The sequence below is a fragment of the Tauraco erythrolophus genome, chromosome 3 (assembly GCF_009769465.1).
Source record: "Tauraco erythrolophus isolate bTauEry1 chromosome 3, bTauEry1.pri, whole genome shotgun sequence".
Classification (NCBI taxonomy): domain Eukaryota; kingdom Metazoa; phylum Chordata; class Aves; order Musophagiformes; family Musophagidae; genus Tauraco; species Tauraco erythrolophus.
Genome location: NC_141467.1, coordinates 96,225,492 through 96,249,144, shown reverse-complemented (window position 1 = coordinate 96,249,144; position 23,653 = coordinate 96,225,492). Strand labels below are relative to the sequence as shown.

The 23,653-nt window shown below is 41.1% G+C and overlaps 1 protein-coding gene across 1 annotated transcript; it reads left to right on the top strand.

The window, feature by feature from the left end:
- Positions 1–564: 564 nt before the first annotated feature.
- Positions 565–23,392, top strand: OC90 (otoconin 90). The gene is made up of 16 exons (XM_086609336.1): positions 565–613; positions 739–834; positions 4,795–4,860; positions 5,072–5,131; positions 5,394–5,568; positions 9,357–9,469; positions 10,925–11,053; positions 12,504–12,545; positions 13,348–13,404; positions 15,150–15,200; positions 15,520–15,576; positions 17,500–17,649; positions 18,084–18,182; positions 20,024–20,198; positions 22,490–22,596; positions 23,082–23,392. The coding sequence occupies exons 1-16, from the start codon at positions 565–567 to the stop codon at positions 23,390–23,392; spliced, it is 1,737 nt and encodes a 578-aa protein (XP_086465462.1).
- Positions 23,393–23,653: the final 261 nt, after the last annotated feature.

Here is a 23,653-nt window from a genome sequence, read left to right as displayed (position 1 = left end):
TAGTTCTAAATTTAAGGTAAACTGTGATTGTAGCTCAAAACCAATCTATTATGTGTCAGTTAATGAATACTGGTGCAAGGCTTTTAGCTTCAGAAGAATTCTTTATACACATTTCTGTAAGAACAAGCTCACCTGGAACTTATTTCCAAACAACATAGTGTTTATGGTTAGGAAAATACATGATACACTACATCATATCTCAATACAGATTAGAGTAAATGTTGGACTACAAAATGGAGAGATTTTTGTGATGAGAAGCAAACTATTATAATGGATTGCAGGTTAACAGGATTCAATAGAAGTAATCCCAGAATGTCTCTTCATTTACATATTTCACAATATCTGTATTTAAACATAACGTGAATTATTATTTAAAAGTCTTATTAGATCAAGTAAATTGTTAAAACTGCTTGTAAAAGAAAAGAAACTTAAGTATATAATTTTATTGCTAAATTGACTTTCCCTGTCTACTGCACTTTGTCAGAGCCTGTTGACTCACCTAATGCAATACCAAAATAAATATTGTTAGTCAGATTTAAAGATGGCATTGATAAAATTTGTAGCATGTATAAGGCTCATATTTGCTGTAATATGTGTGCTTACTATGATAAGGGTAAAAACTGCATTGCATCAAGCAGAAATATGGCTGGGCTACAAAAATTTGCTTTTTAAGCTGATGTCTTCCCACTCAAGATTCAAAAACTAACATTCTGCCTAATATCATACTTAACTCACCAGGCACACCAGTCTGCTGTGTGTTTTTTTCTTGTCTTGGGGTTAAACCAAGAATGATTGTAATTCTGCTGGTGTCTATGTCAGTGGTCCTGTGCAGTGGTAAGTGGCCATGTATTTTTATTATGATTTGACGTTTATTCCTAAATACTATTTTAAGTATGTGTATTTGGAAACAGTCCTTCGGAAGCATGTCTTCTGTCTTGTCATGGTTTTAACATGTCTACTCCAAGCTAATTGTTCAACACTCAGAAAACATGTTTTTCTCAGAACTTGTAGTGAAGCAAGAAACATTTAGTGAGCTTCGAAATATAACCAAAAAAGTGTGAGTTTCTGTCTGCTAGAATTTTGTCATTATTTAAGTCCTATAAACTCCAAAGAGAGTCACAAATTACACATTCAGTGCATTCCGAAATATAACTCAAGTCCAGCTAAAGCTCCTCCTTCAAATTTCAGTTTGAACTGTATTTTTCTCTTCGTATAACTCCTTAGATTTTATTGTGATGGGTGGATGAGCTTCCCAGTGACAGGGATGGGCAAATATTTCAAATTTCTGCGGTCCCTACCCTGTGTAGGAATGTCATTAAGAGTATCAGCATGCAGGTGAAGAGAAGGACTCTTAGAAGGTCTAATACCATTTGTGGTCACTCCATGGGGTTATTTCTAAAGGGAAAAGAAAGCTTAGTACCTTGGCATAGACGAAACTCTGTACTGACCTGCTGAGACTTCACCAGCTGCCTCTCCTCTAAGGGGCTGCACGCATCAGATGTCAGTAAGGAAACAAGTCTAACTCAAAACACACAGGCTAAATATTTATGAAGTTGAACCTTAAGACTCCAACTGTATGAATAGAAATTGGGAAGAATACTAGGTTTTCCCACTGCAGTGATAGAGAATTGCAAACTACCTACACCGTTTATTCATGAAAAATGAAAGACTATTTAGTGTCCAATGTAAAGGGAACTATATGTATTGATAATATCTGCCGCATTCAGAAATATATGACATTCAGAAATTTTTCTGACATAATGTTTGAAAGAGATTTCCCCCTAAACCTCAAAAAGCTGTACCACAGTTTTTAGATTCTTTTCCCCCAGCTAAGCACAATCTGAGCAGAAAGATTTAAAATGTTACCGTTTCCAGGTTTGGAGAGGATTACTGATTCACATTTATGTGGGATCTATTCTGCTGATCTCTTCTTTGAGGCTTGAGCAAATACCTGTGCATGAACTAGCATCTTCGTGAGCAGCTAAAGTGGTTTACCTTGAATAAATCAATTAGGTTGGTTTTGCTGCGCTCTGACTTTTCTTGGCACAATCAAGGTTTCTGCTCCCCAAGGATCATCATGACTGCATCCGTGTCCTATATTATGACATTTTAATTAGCCGTGATTGCAAAAAGAACCGGAGGTGCACTGATGGTTTTTTGATGGGCTTTTTTCAGATAACACTTCAGAAAACATTCGTCAGAGTAGCAACACCACAGACACAGTCTATAAACATTTTCACTTGTATCTGAATGTTGAAAGAAATTCTGTGGATAAGGTATACAACCGGAAAGCCCAAGAGCTGATGTATCATACAAATTTCCTCAGGACATATGCCAAGTCATTTAGCAAGTTTTAGAGAAAGGCAAGAAAAGTTGACCTTCCCAGGGTCTTCTGAGGTTTAAAGGACTGATTTTTGTAGTGCAATCTTTCAGTGGCTAGACAGGAATCAACAGAGGACCAATAGCACAAAAGACATGATAGCAAAAGAAGAAAAGAGAATAATTCATCCAGAAAGTATTTTCTCTTTGTCTCTCCTTCCATAATTTAAACAAAATTAAGCAATCTTGTTAGTAAATGTTGGTTCATTGATCTTGACTTAGTGACAATTAGTAATATCACTCTTCTTAATGAATGGATTAGAAGAGTGAAAGGTTTACCAAGCTGCTGACCCTGTGGTAGAGATTTTTCTCCAGGGGAGCTTCAAACATTTATGTGTTAATTGGTTGCGTGCAAATTAAGTTTGCTGAGAAGAACTAAGTGCAAGTGAAGGATGCCAGAGCAATCACAACTTCCAGCAGTTCTGTAATGTCGCTTTATTAATTCTCTCCTCTGTCTCATTTCAACTCAATGGGACTTTCATGTTCTCCAAAATTTTGTTGAAAGGACTGAATGATCAATGTCTGCTCATCAACAAATGCTGAGTTTGAGCCATGGTGTTATGCAGCATGTCAAAACCTGGCTCTAGATGCACTTGATAGAACATGGCTCGGGGGAAAGATGTTTGTCATTGCAGAGGAAATACAGGCTTTAAGCCAAAAAATGAGGCACGGTTTTTATTTAGCAAGCATGTGTACAAATATATTTCATTTGATGCTATTTATTTTGCAAGGCACACCAGTATCTGGCTTGAATCTTAATTTCTCATGGCTGTCAAGCTTTCAACAGACTTGTTCCAGTTCTGTGAAAAGGGCAGCCTTTATTGGGAGACCTTTGCTGGTTTGTGCTCCCCTTGAACCCGCTGCAATGCAGGACTCTTCTGATGGATTGCTGTTCATCTAAAAGATTTTCCTTGTGACCAAGACTTTCAAGAAAAGAACGACATAAGAGGAGACACTCTTCCTACCTCTCTCAATCCATATTCTGCCACTAAACTTTAGAACTGAATTGCTGGAGGCACATGACTGTTACCAATAACATCCTGTTTACTCCACAAAAGCTGTAGACATCCTTAGAAGGCCCTTATATATGATCTAAAAAAAAAAAAAAACACCAACCTATTTTTTCCTAATCCTTTGCTAAACATAGAGTTAAGCCTTATATCTGAAGAGCCCACTTCTAACTTTACTCTCTTACTGTTGCTCACCAACCCAGGCTGCAGCTCCAAGGATGTCATTGCATCTCCCACAGCCAGGAGGAAATGGCCTGCCTTTTGTAGGCAGGGTCTAAACCTTAATTAGGAAATCAATCAATTCAACCCAGCTGGGCAATCTGGGCAATAGCCACAGTTGCAATAGCCATATCTTACACCTATTTTTATTGCAGGGAAATGCAACAGATTTAGCAAGATAACATCCAGCTCTTTCCCAGAATCTTTCATAGAGAAAACGGACAGCTTTCCTAATGCCAGCTAGAGACATAAGCTATGCTATGAATTTAATATTACTTTTATTCATCAGTTTTTGGATCCTTGAGCTAATAAATGCCCTTGACTTATTATCTTTAAAAAAAATACCATGTTTAAATAAATTCAAAGTAACACAGTCTCTCCTAAAACTGTACAGAAGATAAGAATGAGGGAGAAAAAAGGGAAGGGAGAGAACAAGTATTATATTTCACCCCAATTCAGGACATGGCAAATAGAAAAAAATAAAAGTGTGGAAAACATACCACAGCAACTTCCAAAAGAAATAAATATAAATAACTTAGAACAGTGATAGGAAGAGAGGTAATAAGGCATAAGTAATAAAGACTCAGGGAAATCAACCTGAACATTACTCACCAGGATTTGGAGGCTTCTCCTGAGCTTAAGTCCTAGGTCCATGACTCCCATCTCTGCTGGGTGGAAATTTTTAAATAAGCACAGAGTAAAAGGCCAAGGAAGAGAGGAGGTTGGCACTCACTGGAACAGCAAGCAGTTGCAGAGATTTTTGTTCAAACCTCTTGCCTTCGAATAAGCGAAGAGCACAGGGTTACAGAGTAGAAACATTTGGGACAATGTAAGTAGTTGGGCAACAAAAACAATTTTATACAATTGTACTGATTTATCCCAGTAAGTGCTACTGTTCAGAAGAGCGGAGGAATACACGGGTTAGCACAGCCTCACTAGGAATACCTCAGGATAGCGGAGGACTGTGTTTTAAGCTGAAGTCTATGTGATTTACCATTACGTTTCTGATGCTTTCCTGGGTGCAGATGGAGCTGAGCAAGTATTTAATGGCTTTGATAAATCAGCTCGTTAGTGTAGGAAAGTATGCAAAATGCCTGTAGTATATGTGTCATAATGAGGTATATGTTGTTGTTGTCAGGTTTCTATTTTAAAACCTTTTTCTTCTCAAATTTGTTTGCTGAGGTAGGTGCCCAAGAATTGGAGCCACGAGCATTTCTGCCAGAGCCTCTTGACACACCTGAAAGGATCTTGAGTAAGAGTGGCTTAAGCATAACTTTCTACAATACTGCATGGCTCGTATTCCAGGGAAGTGTGCTTTCAGCAAATAGCTAGTAATTCTTACCTCAAAATGGTTTAACAGCTGAAACAAGACTGGGGGTAGTCTGGGGACAGTTCTTGTCACCTGCTTTTTTTAAAAGATGTGTGCTCATTTTTGTTTTGCTTTGTTTTGTTTTTTCATTTAGACAATGCCACATTCTTCAATGGAGTCTTTCAAAATGTGGAAAGTGTCGCATTATTTTTTGGTAAGTATGTTTTCCAGCTGTACTTGAGCACTGAATAGAAAACCATGGGGTTTGTTTTTATACACACTGAAAAGGAGCAGGCATTTTCGAGGCTGTAGATTTCTCCAAAGACTACCACAATACTGCAGAGTGTCAAGGATTGCTCAATGTCCCTGCATTAAGGCCTTGTTTAGGTTCTGCGTTCACGTGACCATCACTCATGTGCGATGCACGTGTGGCTCACCTCCATTTATGATGTATTTTATGGCTGTTCTCTTTCCAGACTGCCTGGGTTCTCACTTCACCTGGTTACAGTCCATCTTCACTAACTTCCCTGCCCTGCTCAACTTTGTGAACAAAATGAAGTGTGTTACTGGGTTTTGTCCCAGGGATTTTGAAGACTACGGCTGCTCTTGCCGGTTTGAGATGGAAGGGCTCCCCGTGGATGAAGCTGATGAGTAAGTTTTATCCATGAGGTGTCCTCTTCTGCCCTGACTGGCTGTCAGTGTCTTCATGCTCTGACGACCTGAACCATAATGCTTGCCCAAACAATTTAAGGATAGTTGTAAAAAAATAGAAGATTTATTCAGAGAGTAAGTCCCATAACACTCAGCTCTCTTTAACCTAGTCGTCACTCACTTGCAACCTAAATATCTGACATGACCTACAAAAGGTAACTTCGACTGTGGTTTACCAGTCCTGTCCTGTGTCGTTTCTGCCTGTGGTGAGCACTATCTTTTTTGCTGGGCCAACAGCCTGTACCAGTTGCCTTACATCATGGCTTGGAAACAAATGAAATCAAGGTGGTCATAACCTACAGCGTGTGATCATCCACTTGCTTCCTTTTTCTCATAGCTAAAAAGACTCTTCATTTCCCAGCACTTTGATGTGGAGAAATGCTCCCATGCTAGAGATAAAAGCAGAGCCCAATCTTACCAAAATGGTGGTACTGGGAGCTGCGTAATACACCAGCAATGTAAGTACATAGTGGACTCTAATGGAAATGTTAGCGATTTAAACATGAAGAGAATCAGGTTACAGCTCAGAATAACTTCAAGTGGCAGTTAGGAGGTTAAATCTTGCCCTGAGTACCTGTGTACATGCTGAGGTGGTAAGACACTGGAGCATCAGTCACAGAGAAGGACAAAGTAGCTTGATGGATGGCTCTCCCCAGTACCACACACCAGGAACAAAACCATCCCAACTCCAATCTGTGTTTTAGAGGGATACTGCCCCAGTCTGTGACTGGGCTAGTGAGAAAAAATGTAATCTCAGGCCAGGACAGTCAAATGGTTGTTCACTTATGCTGGCAAGAAGTGAGAAAAGAAATTCAAGGAGAATCAGGATCCATCCATGTCTAAATAGAAAAAAAGGTTTTTCCAACAATGTAATGTAATAATTCCCTGAGTGAAGAGAGCAATGGCTCGGAAAGGGCTAATGCCTATAGCTAGATGGAAATTAATCCATCCACTTTCCAGCATGGGATGGCTGGAAAAATGAAGATCTGACCCTGCTACTGGAAAAAAGCCATGGGACTTCTTATGAAAGGTTTTCTGAACAATTGTGATGACATGCTGAAACGAGAGCTCCCACCAGTTCAATGGCTTGATACCCAAAGAGCTGCGCACCTGGGCTTCTGCTTTACTCAGCTTTAATGCAGAGCAGCATAAATACAGAAACAGCAGAACAATCTCTCAGTAGTTCTGTCCTGAGAAAAGGCCACAGAGTCACTTCGTGTGAACAAATTTGTCAGCAGTCCTGCAGTGAGGTTTCCCTAGCCACGTGGCAACCCCACTGCAGCTGGCAGGAAATGGAGACTGGTTAGTGTTTTGCCGCTGACACTGATCCAAGAGAACCTCCAAACAGGTGGTTTCTACGTGTCTTCCTTAGACACTGTTCTCACAATGTTGCAATTTTTTCACTAAGTTTATTTCTTAGAAATTAGTTTTGCAAACTTCGGATTTTGTCAGCGCGATCTCTGTTCCATAAAAAAGGGCTGAACATCCCACTGTAGGTTTTTTAAGCCATTGGAAAATGTTTGTGCCCGTAAGCCCAACCCTATCCCATTTCCAAGAGTAGCTAGTTGTTGTATCTAAACTAGGAGCCTAGACTACCTCCATAGTCCATGGGAAAAGAGAGGCATGTCTAGAGGACAATCCATGTTTTACAACCCTCTGCTCGAAAAGGGAAGGCAAGTAAGAGTTCTGATTAACTGTTGCATTAAGTCTTGATGTAATTGTGATGCTCTAAACAAACAAGAACTGCAGGATGTTTTTATTAGACTAATGATGCAGTCAGAGGAGCTTTCAGGTGCTGACACCTCACTGGCAGAGAAAGGAGTGGGTCTTGATACGTTTCATCAGCTCTGTGTTTAAAACACTGTTCCTGATGGAGCTTACAAACTTCAGCTTCAGGTCTGAAACAAGACACAACAGCATTTGTAGTGCAGAGGAACCACCAGGGCCTCTCTGCTGAATGCTACTTGCCCTCACCTTTGTTCAATACATTCCTGCAGTCCCTTAGGCCAGGTTACAGCAGGGACCAAACCCACTAATAGGCAGCAGAGACACTGGAGTGCAAAAATCTGACTTTTAAAACTTCATCAGAACAAGTGCTTTCTTTCCCCCTTGGCTTTTTATACATTTCCTGGGAAATAAACCAAAACTCTCCTCTCCCACAGCTGAAGGGCAGCAAAACCAGCCATCAACTGCCCACTTTGTGTGGCATCTTCATGCAGTTAACCACCCCCTGCCACCACCCTGCCCACAGCCTGCTGGGATGACGTTATTTATGAGCTCTGATCTGCTGCTGGCAATCTGAGCAAACCTCGTCACTGATGTCTTTCACCAAGGCGAAAGTCTGACCATGGTTAGGACTTGGATTGTCCCCCTGGTTGTGAGGACAAATTAAATATTTTAATAATGTTAATAATTATATGTTTGTATTATTAAATACTAAATGCTTCCTAACTATAGGAAGTGAGAAAGGGAATGTGTAGCCTAGAAGGGAGCCTGCCAGGGACAGATGTTTGCTCCGTGCTCCAGTCAGTGAGGAGAGCTTCAGTCCTTCAGTGGTTCAGGGCATACACAGGGCTGTGAGAGACACGTATTAACACATTCCTTGTAACAGAATATTTGTCTATAACAAAAACCCCACAAAAGCTTAGTTAAGGTCAGCTCCTCACATGGTGTAATGCAAGTTATCCCTTTCCGGCAGCAGGTGATGCTTTTTCTTTACATTAGACATGGTCCAATGGCAATTCAATACCAGCCCCATGTTCTGAGTCAGTTTCTCTGAAACGAGGACATTTCAATCTAAATCTAATTGCAAGCCTGTGGTTAATTTACGTAGCAATTTTATGTGCAGTAAATGGTGACTGAGGGTTGTACCAGCGTTCCATTTATAGCTGATGTCAGTGCACACAGATGTTGCCATAATATAGAAGTCGATGCCTTGCCTGTTCAAAAACAGCTGAAGAGCAGAGAGGATTGATGAAGAGCTTGCTGTTTTATTTGACTTCTCCTTGCTATTCACAACTAACAAGACCATGCAGGCTTTGAGCCTTGCTTGGCAGCAGGGGTGAAGGACGATACAAGTTGTCTAACTAACTGTTGTTTGGTGGTAGGAGAAAGCTGCTTTGCTCTGTGGTGAGAAACATATTTCATGGTCTCTTCCCTTGGCTAAATGACGCATTTTCATTCTGACTGTTGCGCAGAAGAGAAAGCACAAGAAAGAGAGGACAACACCACACGTATCTGTACAGTCCCAGTGGGACACGGGGATTCACAAGGCATTGCAGAAACATTAACCCTCCCCGGGTGCTGGGTCCTGCATAGCTCTCCGACTCTGCAGTGAGAAAGGCTGGGGCAGGGCTGGAGCCCAGACCTCTCACCCGAGCCTGGGGCACTGTCTGACAGTGAGCTGACAGTGTTCTGTGTTTAAACCACCTGCAGAGTCCTTGTAAGAGCTCAGGTACAGCAGCAGGAAAGAAATCTAAGTGTGGTCTCCCACGGCATGCAGACCTGCTCCCACCACCGAGTTCTCCATCCAGCGGTACTTATCCCACTAGACCGATTCAGGAAAAAGCAGTACTCAGCCTTTCTTGTGTCTAGGGACCACACCAAGGACCTCCATTTTTCTTTTGGCATCTCTTGTATTCCTGTGTAAGAGTGACACGAAAGAATTGCAGTTTGATCTTGAATTGAAACTAAATATTGTGGCCTTTGTGTCATTTCATTTTTTTAAGCTGCTGTTTCCAGCACCGCAGATGCTATGAGGAAGCATTGGAGATGGACTGCACATGGGACCCATCAAAGATTTCTACAGATGTCAGCTGCTCTACTGAAAACCTGACTTGTGGTAAGATTAACCTATTGCAACAGCAAAATACTGGAGCCTCACCATGACCAAGAAGTTTCTTATGATCTATCTACTAGAAGTCAAATATAAATTAAGCAGAAACCACCTTCACATGTGGATTTTTAAGGGATTAAGTATTCTGCTCAGAGGTGAATGGAAATAGGAATACATGGAGGCATCAAAGGCCAACTAGGCAGGAAAATTGAAGTCAAATAACTAGAAACTTGCCAGGGCTCCTCAAACAGGCAGCCTCTTGCTGAGGTTTCCCTGACTTTGCAGGACCACTAAGCACTGCTTGAGATATCTCCACACATCAGAAATGCAGCGGATGCTGGGGAAAGACTTCAGAAACAGCTTCCTCCTTCAGCTTCAAGGCCTGATTTTTGTATACTTTGAGGGATAAAATTCTTTGTTCACAGGGTCATATACACTCCTTAGCTACAACAGTATCAGCCACGAGGGCAGACACCACACCATTACAACGGGAGCTACTCCATGCAATACCAGTACAGACCTGGCAAGTGTGGAGTGGGGCTCTTTAATGCTTAATATTTTTTAATACAATTTTTGAGCAAGTATTGGTTCTCAGAAAAGACAGAAAATCATCTAGAATCAGATGATTCAGAATCAGAATCATCTAGAAAATCATCAGAATCATCTAGAAAATGATTTAAGGATAGTGGCAAAGAGGAGCAGAATCCCCAAACCTATACCGTTACAGCTTGTTTAAGCAGCAATCTGATCCAATTTCTTTTTCTTGTTTCAAATTAAAATCATTTTTGCTATTTAGGCCAATCTATAAAGCTCCAAGTGCATTTAAACATGAATAGTGGTTTTTTAGCTCTTTCTATACTTAATAATCAGAAAACATTTTGTTCAAACCAAAAAAAAAAAGAAAGGGAAAAAAAAAATAGTCCCTGTTGAAAATATGGAACATAAGTGTGACAGCTAAGAAAGGTCAATATTCTTTGAAACTCTGAAAGGCAGATGGTTTTGAAGTGGGAAAATAATATTTCCTGGGAAACTGTTTCATATCCTTTATAAAGAGCAAGATGCATTTTACATGAAAGGTTCGGCTTGTGGACTATGGCTTCTTGAGGTTAGGAGGAGTATTTTAATCAAGTCTGTGAAATGTCAGACTCGGTGTCAGCTGGATTAAGTTTTCCATGGAAAAGCCAGATGCAGCAAAGCACAGCTCTATGGTCCTCACTACTCTGCAGAACGCACCGGCACCAGCGGCGGTGTGAGCAGTTGTCAGCCCTGCCAGGCTGCGTCGGGTGGCCTTTCAGAAACAAACTGTGTGCCACTGCAAAACTTGAATGTGCTTAACATGAGGAAGCACAGCACAAATAGGTTTGCACTAATGAGTATGGACACAAGCTCCACAGGGAGGGAAAAGCGAAAGGCAGAAACTATTTCAATTGTACCTTGTTTGGATTTTTGTTTTATTTCCAGAGTCTGGGGATCCCTGTGAACAGTTCCTCTGCAACTGCGACAAAGATGCCATTGAATGTTTTGTGAAGGCACAGATTAACTCCTCCTTGAATAGGCTGGATGTCTCCTTCTGTCCGTCTCCAGTTACAGGTAATAATAAGGATCTGATCGACTGCCTCCTCCTGCCAGTTCTTCTGCTGGCATCAAATTTGACACAACGAGAACGGAGCAGTAGCTGGGTGCTTTCCTGCACTAAATCTGGCAGTCTGTCTCATTCTCCATTTCATATGTCCTTTCCATTTACTGCTACTCAAGTGAATACCAAAAAAGAAGAAGAAGGTGGACTAATTGCTGTACAGGCTGAGAGAGTTGGGGCTGTTCAGCCTGGAGAAGAGAAGGCTCTGGGGTGATCTTATTGCAGCCTTCCAGTACTTAAAGGGGGCCTACAGGAAAGCTGGAGAGGGACTTTTTACAAGGGCATGTAGTGATAGGACAAGGGGCAATGGATTTAAACTGAAAGAGGGCAGATTTAGATTGGATATAAGGAAGAAATTTTTCACTCAGAGGGTGGTGAGGCAGTGGAACAGGTTGCCCAGAGGAGTTGTGGATGCCCCATCCCTGGCAGTGTTCAAGGCCAGGTTGGATGAGGCTTTCTCTGGAAAGGCAAAAATAGACCTACTCTGCTCTGTTACTTGATTTCCATTTTTGAGGGAAAAATCCTCTCTAAAGATGAGGAGGATGTTTATCTCCATTGTCACACACCAATCCATGCTCTGTAGCTGAAATTACAGCCTTGTAAGACTGAATACCTGTCCTGTGGGAACAGGGCTGGATTAAAAACTTAATTCAAATGCCTTGCAATCGGAGCATGGCAGGGGGAGGACCTTTGAACTCCCCAGCTGAGACAGCCGTGAAAAAGCAATGCTAGTTTTTCCAATCCCTTGGCTCATATTCACACCCCGTAGTGCTAAGCACAGATATGCATATCTATATCATGCTCTGGATGCGTGCAACCCTTCATGAATAGGTCAAGGGAGAAGAAAATGCCACTGAAAAGTTAGCATCAAAGCCAGAAAATTGTTTTGTATAAGCCAGTAATCTTTCACTGGGATCAGATGGCTCTCATATAAAGTATGGCAGTTCCAACACATCACAAATAAAGAGGAAATTGTTAGGTGTTAACAGGAAAATCATGCTAGTTTTACCACTGCTGGTAAAGACAGATTCAATTTTAGCTCACTGAATAGATGCACTAATTCTAGGTTCCTGATTATATTTCTCAATGGAAAAAAAAAACCTTTGGAATGAAACATTTTTATTTAGTGTTCAGTCACATTATTATCTTTCTGTGTAGCTGTTCTGTCCAGTTCAGGCTTTGGGAAAAAAAATAATATCCTATCTGATAAATTTCTAGGAAAAGGATTTTGGCAGATTCTTTATTACAGAGAAAAACGTGAATGAAATGGGGATATATTTGCCTAAACCTTTGCTTTAATAGGAATAAATTCAATGAACTCTTGATTTATTGTACTGTTCAGATTAAACAGTGACAAATCCCCTTATCACACTTTAGTCTGTGAAAGAACTTTCTCCTTTTCAGAAACAACCAGCGAGAGTGAGGTGACAACACTTCACATGGAGGGTACGTCCTTATCTCTGAAATTATTTGACTGGAGTATATTAAATCAAGATAAATTTATACTCAGAAAAAAAATATGAGTATTTTGGAAGCTATGAATTCTTTTCTGAGAAGCAAAGACAAGTTTTAGGAAGATGTCAAAATAGGAAAAGAAGAAAAAGAAGCTTAATAAAGTAAAGCACCATTTTTTGTGATAAGCTTTACACGGGTGCACAGGAAAATTTCAACAAAATGACTCCTTTTTCCGAGAAGGAATTCAGAAGAGAATCCTGAATCACATTTAGAAATAAGAAGAAACACACTAAAAACATCTTTAAAATATTTTCAGATGGATCCTTCTCTATTTTGCATGCACGTTTAGGGTTCTGCTTCAGCAAGATTCCTAGTCAAGTGCCTGGATTAATTTAAATACTTAATTCTTATCCTCGTATCTTCACTATAGGCCAGTTATCGAAGTACCTGCTGAAACAGGAATTTAAGGAATGCGGATTGCTAGCCAGTTTCTCTTGTTTAGGTTGAAACTCTTCGTGATAGAGATTGAGGGTTGGTTTTTTTTTTAATATTGTACATGACTGAGTAGAATTTAGTATCAGCAGTGAATAAATACTAAGGCAGGATTTTAATACTGTTACTGTAATTATAAATAATTAGGTCTGTATTTGCTGTATTCATATCATACAATAACCCTACAAAAGGCACAATAATTATAATATTTAGATATGTGTTTCATTCTGACGACTCTGGTCCTGTCTAATGAGCATCCTAAGCCATGACTCTCTGGACAACGAATGTTTTTATTTTGCAGAGTTCCTTCACCACGGGACTGACAAAACACAGGCTCCAACTGCATCCATGGAAGAAGGTTTGCAACTTACAGTGCAAGCAGCACTGTTTTCAGCTCCCAAAAGCTGAAAGAATAAAATACAGGAATAAGCTATTTGCTTTTTTTTCTGTCTTTCTAAAAAGACTGATATAAAAGCAGATATAATGTTTTGGTAACAAATTCAAGACTGAATGAGAAGGTTCAGCTTTTGAATTTGTGCATGCAACGTACTTAGCCAGCGTTTATGGTAAGTTTCCCAAGGGCTGAGAACAAGCACTCTACAACAAAAGCTGTTTTCATCAAAACAGACCTTTTTTGCCCTGGGAACACAGGTTGCGGCAGGTGAGTCTGTGGTAGAGGCGCTCTGCGCGGGTGCCAGCCACCGGACCCGCAGCCAACTGGATGTTTGCTGAATTTAAAGCCATGTTTAATTACACGAGATCAAGCAGTAGCACGAGGAAAGACCGAGCAGAGTTTGTTGCAAACGAGCCAGCAGTTTCATGGTTTATTTATTCATGATGTAGAGATCCAGGCTGAAGTCCCTCTCACTCTGGTGCCTCCTGGGTGATTTCCTAAACCATGAGACCAAGTGGGTTTTTTTTGTTTGGTTGGAGTTTTTTTGTTGTGGGTTGTTTTTTTTTTTTTTTTAAGAAAAAATGCTTCAGACTTTAGCAGTTGTTTTTCTTTCTGTGCCACACGCATAGAGGCGTGTATCTCAAAAGGCTTTATGCTGAGTGTATGTGCTGGCGGTTCCTTCATACCCCTCCTGTATTATCAAGGTGGGATTTTTACCAGACACTTCTTGTTCTCACCTAACAGCAGCTCCAGTCTTGGTTCATGTTTTTCTAGCTGCTTCTGAGAGGCTTGGTAATAGAAAACTGAGAACTCCAGCGGGAGTAAGTGCGCTTGTATTTGCACATCTGTAGGAATCTTTTACTTCCTGAAAAAAAACCACAATTACTCATGCTCTCTAAAGAGGCATCGCTCATCATAAGGCTTAAAATACTGCCAAGGGACAAAAACCTGTATTAGGAATTTTAGAAAGCTGAAAATATATCACAGATAACATATCCAGTCAGACTTCGAAGGAACTGTTTGGAGAACCATTTACCAGTCAACTAGTTGTCTCCCCATTTAAACCCAGAGGAGCTTCATCATTGACAGCTGTGGGAAGTGTATTAAGCCGGAGCAAGCAACCACTCAGAGGCTCGTTCAAAGGCAAAGACATTCTTCCTCACATCACAACATCCCAACAACAGACAAAAAGATGCGGAGATGGTTTTTTTTAAATAATTCATGTTTATAATTTATCAAGATGTAACTGATGATACATGAAAATAAGCTTATCAGGTAAAGAAATAAATTAGAGGAAGCATTTGGGCTTGTAGCTGCCCGTCCCCACTTGACTTTCAATGCAGGCAAACACGAGGGGTTCATGAGTAACGTGGCATCGTTCTGTGCACAACAGTGAGATTCTACATCTAATTCTATTCAGTGTATTTTTCTGTGAAATGGATTTAATATTGAATTTGCCTCTCAAGTCATACTTATGCTGCCTCTGTTAGTGTAAAGCACATTATTTGAATGCTGCAATGAGATTATTTTATCAGTATCACTTTGTTTACAACAATCAATGCACTGCTGAGAAAAACAGGCAAATCTCTGTACATGAAATGCATGGGTCTTCCTGCTTTGCTGGAAAAACTCTTCTCAGCAGCTTGACTTTTCATAAAAGCCTGGGCTGGCAACTTGTTTTCTGAGTTTACATTTTCTATCTTCAACAGTGATTTCTTTTGAGCCCAGTGAGATTGTCCCGGGGACTTCCAAAGCCAGAGGTAAGAGTCTGGTTATACGTTTATTGATGAATCAGGCACTCCTGACTCCAGGTGAAAACGAATTTTGGTTTATGAAGCTCTGTGGTGTCACAGGCAAAAATCTGCAGCTCAGGATTTCTGGATAAGACCTCTAGTTCTTCTGCTGACTTGCACATCCTTCGGCAAACCACCTTGTTTCTCCTGACTACCCTCTTTATAAAACAGGCTGGTAGCGATGTTTGGTTAAGCTTTATGATGTTTTCAGTACAAGCCACTCAGAAAGGCATTGCAGAAACACAGCAGGTGGGTCACTACGATGATGCCTCTGTCTTTTGTACAGTCACCACAAGGGATCACAGAGGCACAGCTCCTGCTCCCCCCGTCCCATCAATAAAAGGTCAGTGACTCTCAGCTTTCCTTTTCCTTGGACCGACTCAGCAATACTTCATCTAAAAGCATCACAGTTAAAAATCCAGACATGGTGACAACAGGGCTGCCAGAGAATCAAATTTAGATCAGGGTCAGATAGCAGATACACAAACAAATCAGCTGGGAAGTATTAGCTGTTCACTGCCTCCAGCCACTCATTCACACTCCCCCTGCAAGTATTTGCGAAAACCTCTTCACTTAAGGCTTTCCAATATAATGGCTGCTCCTTTAAATTACATTCTTGGCATCTGCTGCCAGAAGGGTTCATTTTGATTTTGCCTTCTCCTTTATCATAGAGAATTTCATGAAATTCTTTCCCAGTCTATAACTGACTGCAGTTTTTGCCGTCGTCATTGCTTTGAGCACAGCCACACCAGTAGCTACAGCCAGAAGTGGAGCACCTTGGTAGATTCGGAAGTTTTCAGTGATCCCTTTTTTGTAGAAGGGCTCGCTCTGGTAGGCTGAAATGCACCAGAAGAACGTCAAGGAACACTGAATATGGAAGGTAGAAAGCAGACATTTTTTAACTCTGAGTACAATATCTAGACAGCAGCCATGTCTCCCACTACAGTACAGAAATACGGCATTGCTGTGCTAAACACTGGTCAAAACCACTAAAGGTTCTCCTCCACTAACTTGAATGTATCAAAAAATCCGTGTGAGGAGTTGCAGGTCTGCATGGCTCCCGGAAGATTATTTGTAATACATATTCTTAGCTAAGTGCAGAATTTCCCAAACTACAGTTTTGTTTTCTACATCGAGCGGGAATCGCCTTAATTTCAACACATCACTGTCAAAGAAAGCGGCGCAAAACATGCACCTTGCTGAGCTACTAAAATCAACGTGTTGCTATTGATCCTGTTCTGCAACCTGTCATGGGCTTCCTTGTGTTCTTAGCACTACCTTCATTTTTTTTATCTATTCTCTTATCCTATGACAGGTTATTTTCAATACATACTAGAAACAGAACTTCACAGGGACAAATTTAATGAATTTGAGTTTAATCCAATTAATAAGTTCAGCCAAGGAACTTAAAAGGAAAGGCTTTAAAAACATGGAATGACATATTCACTAGTATTTTCAAAGTATTTTGTTTGTGAAATGCCACATTCTGGCATAGGTTTCAAAATGAAACCTTTTAATTTCCACTTGATAAGTGTTTTAATTTACAAATTAGCTTATATAAAAAAGGTTAAAAAAGAAAGGAAAGACCATTAAGTAATCTCCAAATTAAACAAAACATTCCTGCTCAACAATAAAGCTTCAGATAATCTAAAAATATATACCAATTTAATGTTTAATATAGAGGATCTCTTTAAAATTATATTTCTATTCATCCTTAACTTATTTCTCTAATATCTGCTTGAGGTTACAATGAAGTAAATCCTTCAGTTGCCCAGCTCTGCATCAGTCAAATCATCTTCCACCTTCCGCAATGTTGCTGTCAGTTTTGATATCTTCATGTGAATGGGCTTTTTTATTTTTTTAGTAATTTACTCAGAAAATAACATCTCACCTGCACTTTGTCTCTTAATATGGCTGACTAATCAGTAACCCATTAATCAGCAACCTATACGATTTTCAGCAGCTGGCACAGCTCTTTACCCCAGTATGCCACATATAAATTTAAAAAAAAAAAATCAGAAGCTATACTGCTCCTATTTAACTAGCATCTTGTTTTCTGAAAAGCAAGAAATGTGAAGAAATGACCAGTGTGGGTACCCTTTGCTTTTCCAATCTTCACTTTGATTTTTTTTTTTCTATGAACATCAGTTCACCTGAGTTCTGCCTGAGGATATTACTTTGACCTGTTATCTAAAATGAAAATCTTGCTGTTTGTTGCTCCTTGTCTTTTTTTCTGCTTTCTGCCTTCCTCTTTCTGCTTATTCAGAAGAGGGCGGATTTATGCAAGCTGTGGTCCCAGTGGAAGAGGGAGCTACCTCCCCAGCATCATTCCCAGGAGATATCAACTCAATGCAAGTCAAAGTTGGCCCTACTGAGAAGATTCCTGCAGGCACATCTGCAAGGACAAAGGAAAAAGGCAAGTAAAAACTGAATTACACCTATTCTAACTTAGAGCACTCCCCTATTCCTGTCCACAGCTATCTGGGGATTTAGTATTTTTCACAGACATGTAGAATAACACTGTTTTCTTCCTAAATCTGGATAGGTTACATAGACTACAGTGTGCACAAAGCTGACTGCACTGCAAATGGTAGTTCATTGTCAAACACTGACCAGTAAAGCTTAACAACATAGAATCATAGAATGGTTTGGGTTGGAAGGAACCTTTAAAGGCCATCTAGTCCAACCCCCCTGCAGTAAGCAGGGACATTTTCCACTAGATCAGCTTGATCAGAGCCCTTAGAAGACTGCCGATTGATTATAGTTCAGAATATGCTCTTTTGGACACGTTACTGAAAGAACAGTTTATTCTTCCTTTGCAAGTCTAACCTATGTGTATGTCACATCCAGAGACAAGCCCTGCAAGAAGTGGCCACAGCACAACTTCCTCTGGAATAGCTCTGGAACCGGTATTGTCTGACAGGGAAACAAATGAACCAGCAGGAAAAGGTAAATTAAGATTTTTTTTTTTTCAATTGTATCTAATTAAATATTCAGCTACCTTCATATTAAAAGATAGGCATATATTACATATAAAGATTATAGTTATTCTGAACCAGTTGGGCAAGCACATATGTATTGGTATCTATAAGAGCAAAAGGAGATGTGGTCATTCGCAAAAGCTTCCAACAGTTTAATCTCTTCTACCAATGTGCTATCATTAACACTTAGAAAAACTACATATGATTAGGTTATAAGTTCATTTTTCATACAGTATAAAATCTAAAATGAGCTCAGTGAATGTTTCTCCTTGCTTTTGTTTTCAGGCAGTAATTTAATCACGCCTTTGAGGTACTTTATTTTACAAGCAGCAGAAGCAATAAAAGGGACTTCCCCTGCTCCTCGCTCTGACTTCTTGCCAAAGTCTTGACAGAGTTGGCCTTTTTCTCACCATTTCTGATTCTGTTCTAACAGAGATCCCAAGAGTTCCCAGAGTTCACAGAGATCCCAAGAGATTCCAGATCTGTCACTGCTGCAAATGCACACTTACGGACTGTCCCGTCTGTCTTGTTAGGCTTTCAATAGAGAGAAGTGGTTCCAGAGCTGGAAAGTTGGAAAAGAGCAGACAGGAAGAATCAACCCAGCCTCCCACCAAACCAGAAAATTTGATTGTAAAATATCAGCTTTTAGAGAGCGCACATCAATGCATGAACCTGGAGCTCATTCTTGGTGAATTAACATGAGTGAGCAAAGGCACAAGCAGGCATATGGTCAGAATTTCCTGCTGGGGGAAGTAATCCAAGACTACCTTGACTAGAGTCAGTCTAGTGCCACAGAAGGGAAGATGGAATTACTCATATCAGCAAGGGGAATGCACAGGGAACAGCAGCCTGCCCTCTTTCTCCCCCAACCCAATCACCAGCCCCTGCAAGTCTTTGAGGGCTTCTTGGCACTGTTTTTCCTGACATGGAACATACTCTTCTATCAAATCTTAGGGATAATTCCCACAATATCAGTTCTTCCTGAGTGGGTGAAGCCATAGAGGCATTAGAGTTGGGACATGGAGGTGCCAAGATCTCAGCAGCACAGTAACTGTTACGACAGATCGCTCCTGCATTTGGGATAGAGGCAACATAGCTCTAATCGAATTGCAGCTAAAAAGCATGAATGTGATAATCCAAGGCGGTCTTCCCTGGTTTGTAAAATGAGGAAACAATTCTCTTTGAAGTGAAAATCCAGAATCTTTCCTCTGGGAAACCAACACTATTACTGATTGCTCTGTGATGGTAGGCAAGCTTTGTCGGGACAATTTTTGTAAGCATACCATGAAGGAATCGTGCACATCTTAGTCCTAGCACATGTTTAATGCTAAATGGAAGGTTCTCCAAATGAAAAAAAAAAAAAGTTTGTTTCCTCTAGACCAACAGAGTCACTGTCCAGCTATCACAAGAGGTTAGGACTCTCTTTTCTGAATTAGCCAAGGCAGAAGCTACTAAATGCTCAGCTAGGTTTGAATATTCTAGAAGAAAAAATTAACTATGAGGGATTACAAAGGATTGCGAAGTACTGTTATTGCAAGCCAATCTGACTTGTAATTTATATCTTCATGGGGATCTCTCTGCCTGTTAAATATTCCCCACCCCCACTCCTTTAAGTATTTCCTCCCCGCTTCTGCTGCCTTGCTAAGCAGTATTCCAAGAGCCATACCTCATGGACTGGAGCACTGGTTTAGCAATAGTAAAACGTTGTCTTTAAAAGTTTCCGATAGCTCTGAAAATACTTCTGTCACCACAAGAGAGCCTCCAACCAGTGAAAACACGATGTGTCAAACAACATTTTTTGCCCGATAGTATGTGAGCGATTAACCTTTCTGCAAGAGAGAGGAAATGGAAGAGTGAAGAGGGAGCTGCCCCAGCTAGGAGAAATGCTGTTCTGCTTAACTGAGCGATGCCCAGAGGAATTTGAGTCTTATGGTTGCTACTGTGGCCAAGAAGGAAGAGGTTATCCTGCTGATGCACTGGACAGGTATGGGCTCTTTTATAATCTGCCATCAGCTACGGTTATTGTTGGAGCGCCATGGACCCACAAAGATCAGTACACCTTTTGTTTGGCCTTGTATAGCTAAGTATCAGAAGTCAGGCCACATTCTGAAAAAAGAAATAAATCCACTTAAATATATAAAACAAATACTCTAATGTCACTAACACACGTTCTATTATTGCATTGGTGTTTTGGAGAGGGCTTACTAACTCAATTAAAATAAGAAAGCAGAATGATAGAAGACAAGTAGAGCAGAAGGAAGAGTATATCAGAAAAGATGAGGATAAGAGTTGCCATGAAACTTGCCCAAGAAGTGATTTGGAAAGTGATTTATGGAGAGTTAACACACACCTGTGCTGCACTGTCCTCCAGAAGAGAGTAGAGCGCGAGTGAAGCACTGCCTGATCTGCAGCCAAGGGACCTGCCGCGGCCAACTGTGTGCTGTCACGGCACGGCTGACAAAGAGGAGTAATGCGGAGAATTCAACCAAAGTAAACAAATCTCCTCTGAGAATGTTGCATTTACAACTGAAAATGTCTCCCTGTGTGGAAGTTTATAGTAGTTGGGGCCATACCAGGTCTAAGTAGAATCATAGAACCATAGAATGGTTAGGGCTGGAAGGGACCTTCAAAGGTCATCTAGTCCAACCCCCCTGCAAGGAACAGGGATATCTCCAACTAGATCAGGTTGCTCAGGGCCTCGTCCAACCTGGCCTTGAACGTCTCCAGGGATGGAGCATCCGCCACCTCTCCGGGCAACCTGTTCCAGTGTTCTACAACTCTCATGGTAAAAATTTTTTTCCTAATATCCAATCCGAATCTACCTCCCTCTATTTTAAAACCATTACCCCTTGTCCTATCACAACAGGCCCTCCTGAACAGCCTCTCCCCATCTTTCTTGTAGGCCCCCTTGAGGTACTGGAAGACCGCTATAAGGTCACCCCGGAGCCTCCTCTTCTCCAGGCTGAACAGCCCCAACTCTTTCAGCCTGTCCTCATAGGAAAGGTGCTCCAACCCTCTTATCATCTTTGTGGCCCTCCTCTGGACCCTCTCCAACTGGTCCATGTCCTTCTTATGTTGAGGGCTCCAGAACTGGACGCAATACTCCAGGTGAGGTCTCACAAGGGCAGAGTAGAGGGGGAGAATCACCTCCCTCGACCTGCTGGCCACGTTCCTCTTGATGCAGCCCAGGATGCGGTTGGCCTTCTGGGCCGCAAGAGCACATTGCCGGCTCGCATTGAGCTTCTTGTCCACCAGTACTCCCACTTAGTCCACAGTACACCACTGAGAAACGGGCCAGTGCAAACCGCATGAGCTTCAACAAGTCAAAATGCAAGGTCCTTCACCTGGGTCGGGCCAATCCTAGGCACAAATACAAACTGGGCACAGAGTGGGTTGAGAGTAGCCCTGAAGAGAAGGATTTGGGGGTGTTTATAGATAAGAAGCTCAACATGAGCTGGCAGTGCGCTCATGCAGCCCAGAAGGCCAACCGCATCCTGGGATGTATCAAGAGAAGCGTGGTCAGCAGGTCAAGAGAGGTGATTCTCCCCCTTTACTCTGCTCTTGTGAGACCCCACCTCGAATACTGTGTCCAGTTCTGGTGTTCCCACCATTAGAGGGACATAGATTTGTTGAAGCATGTTCAGAGGAAGGCCACAAAGATGATCCAGGGGCTGGAGCACCTCTGCTACAAGGACAGGTTGTGGGAGCTGGGATCGTTCAGCCTTGAAAAGAGAAGACTTCGGGGGGACCTAATAGCTGCCTTCCAATACCTGAAGGGAACCTACAGGAAGGCTGGGGAGGGACTTTTTACAAGAGTGTCCACTGATAGGACAAGGGGAAATGGGTTTAAGTTGAAGGAGAACAGATTTAGATTAGATCTTAGGAAGAAATTCTTCAGTACGAGGGTGGTAAGACTTTAAAACTAAAACAAAAAGCCCCTAAAAAACTACAGCACTGTTAAATATGTGATACCAAAGGAATTGGGAAGGAGGCAGTGAAAGTAGGAACAGGTGCAAGAGGAGAGCAGGAACAGTTTGGGCTGGTTTTCTTCTTCTTTATGGAAAAGACTTTTCCATGTTCCTGCCCATGGCAGGGAGGTTGGAACTAGATGATCTTTAAGGTCCCTTTCAACCCAAATCATTCTATGATTCTATGATACAAAAAATAAAATTTATCAGCTTTAATGATCATTGCAAATAAAAAGATAAAATAATTGTGAGTACTCTGATGCAGGAAGAGCAATTATTTTTCATTTACACACATTGTTTATTTTAGGTGCTGCTTCTCTCATCACTGTTGCATGGAACAAGTTAAGAAACTTGGATGTCATGTGGAAAGAAGTTCCAGATCTGAAGTTGTATGTTTTGATCATAAGCCAGAATGTAAGTTTGGGTTAGAGGAAATTTCCCATGTACCGACGACAGCGTATCAAAGCATTACAGACCAAATGCCACCATGCCTGTGAGCCTACAGAGCTGAGTATGGAGACAGAAAAAATGCTTACAAAATGCTAGTAATGCTTACTATAAACCCAAGCTTTTTTGCTAGATGATAGAAGGGTTATTACATCACCGTGTATGACATAACCAGGTTATGATCAGAAAAATTCATTCAGATATTTTATGGTTGGAGACAGAAGTCAGTTGTTGGTGTCTTTACGTTCACAAATTCAACTAAAGCCAGTCGGACCTTCAGCTGCCCGGCACCTTGGTGTCCGGCTTACATTTAGATGATTAAAGGTGAATCTGGAGACAAATTCAAGGAGGATTTGAAAATTCTGTTTTCCAAAGCTCATCTACCCATGGCAAATTACGCATTGACTAATTGTAACTGCTATCAAACATTAATTCTGAAACTTCTTTTTAAGGTACTGGTTGGAGCACGTGTGAGAAACTACTATGCGCTTGCGATAAGACAGCAGCCGAGTGCATGGCTTCTGCCTTCTTCAATGAAAGCCTCAAGCTTCCACAGAGGCTAGAGTGCCAAGAGGAGAGAGTCTCATGTCAAAGTGACCCTTATGAAAGGCCTTCAGTTGGCACAGACACGGACACCGCCATTTCCAGCTCCGAGGAGAGCAGTGAGGAGGCAGGTCCACTGTGGAGCGTATTAAGAAGAGCAAAGAGAGAGACGCATCATCCCGTTGGAAACTCCAGGACTTTGCAACATGAAGGCAGATAACCAACCACCACCACGCTCTTGAGAAACGGCACGGAGACTTTGACCTTACTCTTTCTTATCACTTTACATGCTGCCTTACATATTCCAGCCCATGAATGACATAATCATAGACTAGGTGTTAAATGTTAGGCTGTGTAACTCCTTACTGTAATGAAGTCAGCACTATGGACCATCTATTTAGGTCAGATATTACCTTCAATAATTATTTGACAGTATTCTGTACAATTTCGTTTGATTTCTACGTAAAAAGTGTTCTGATCA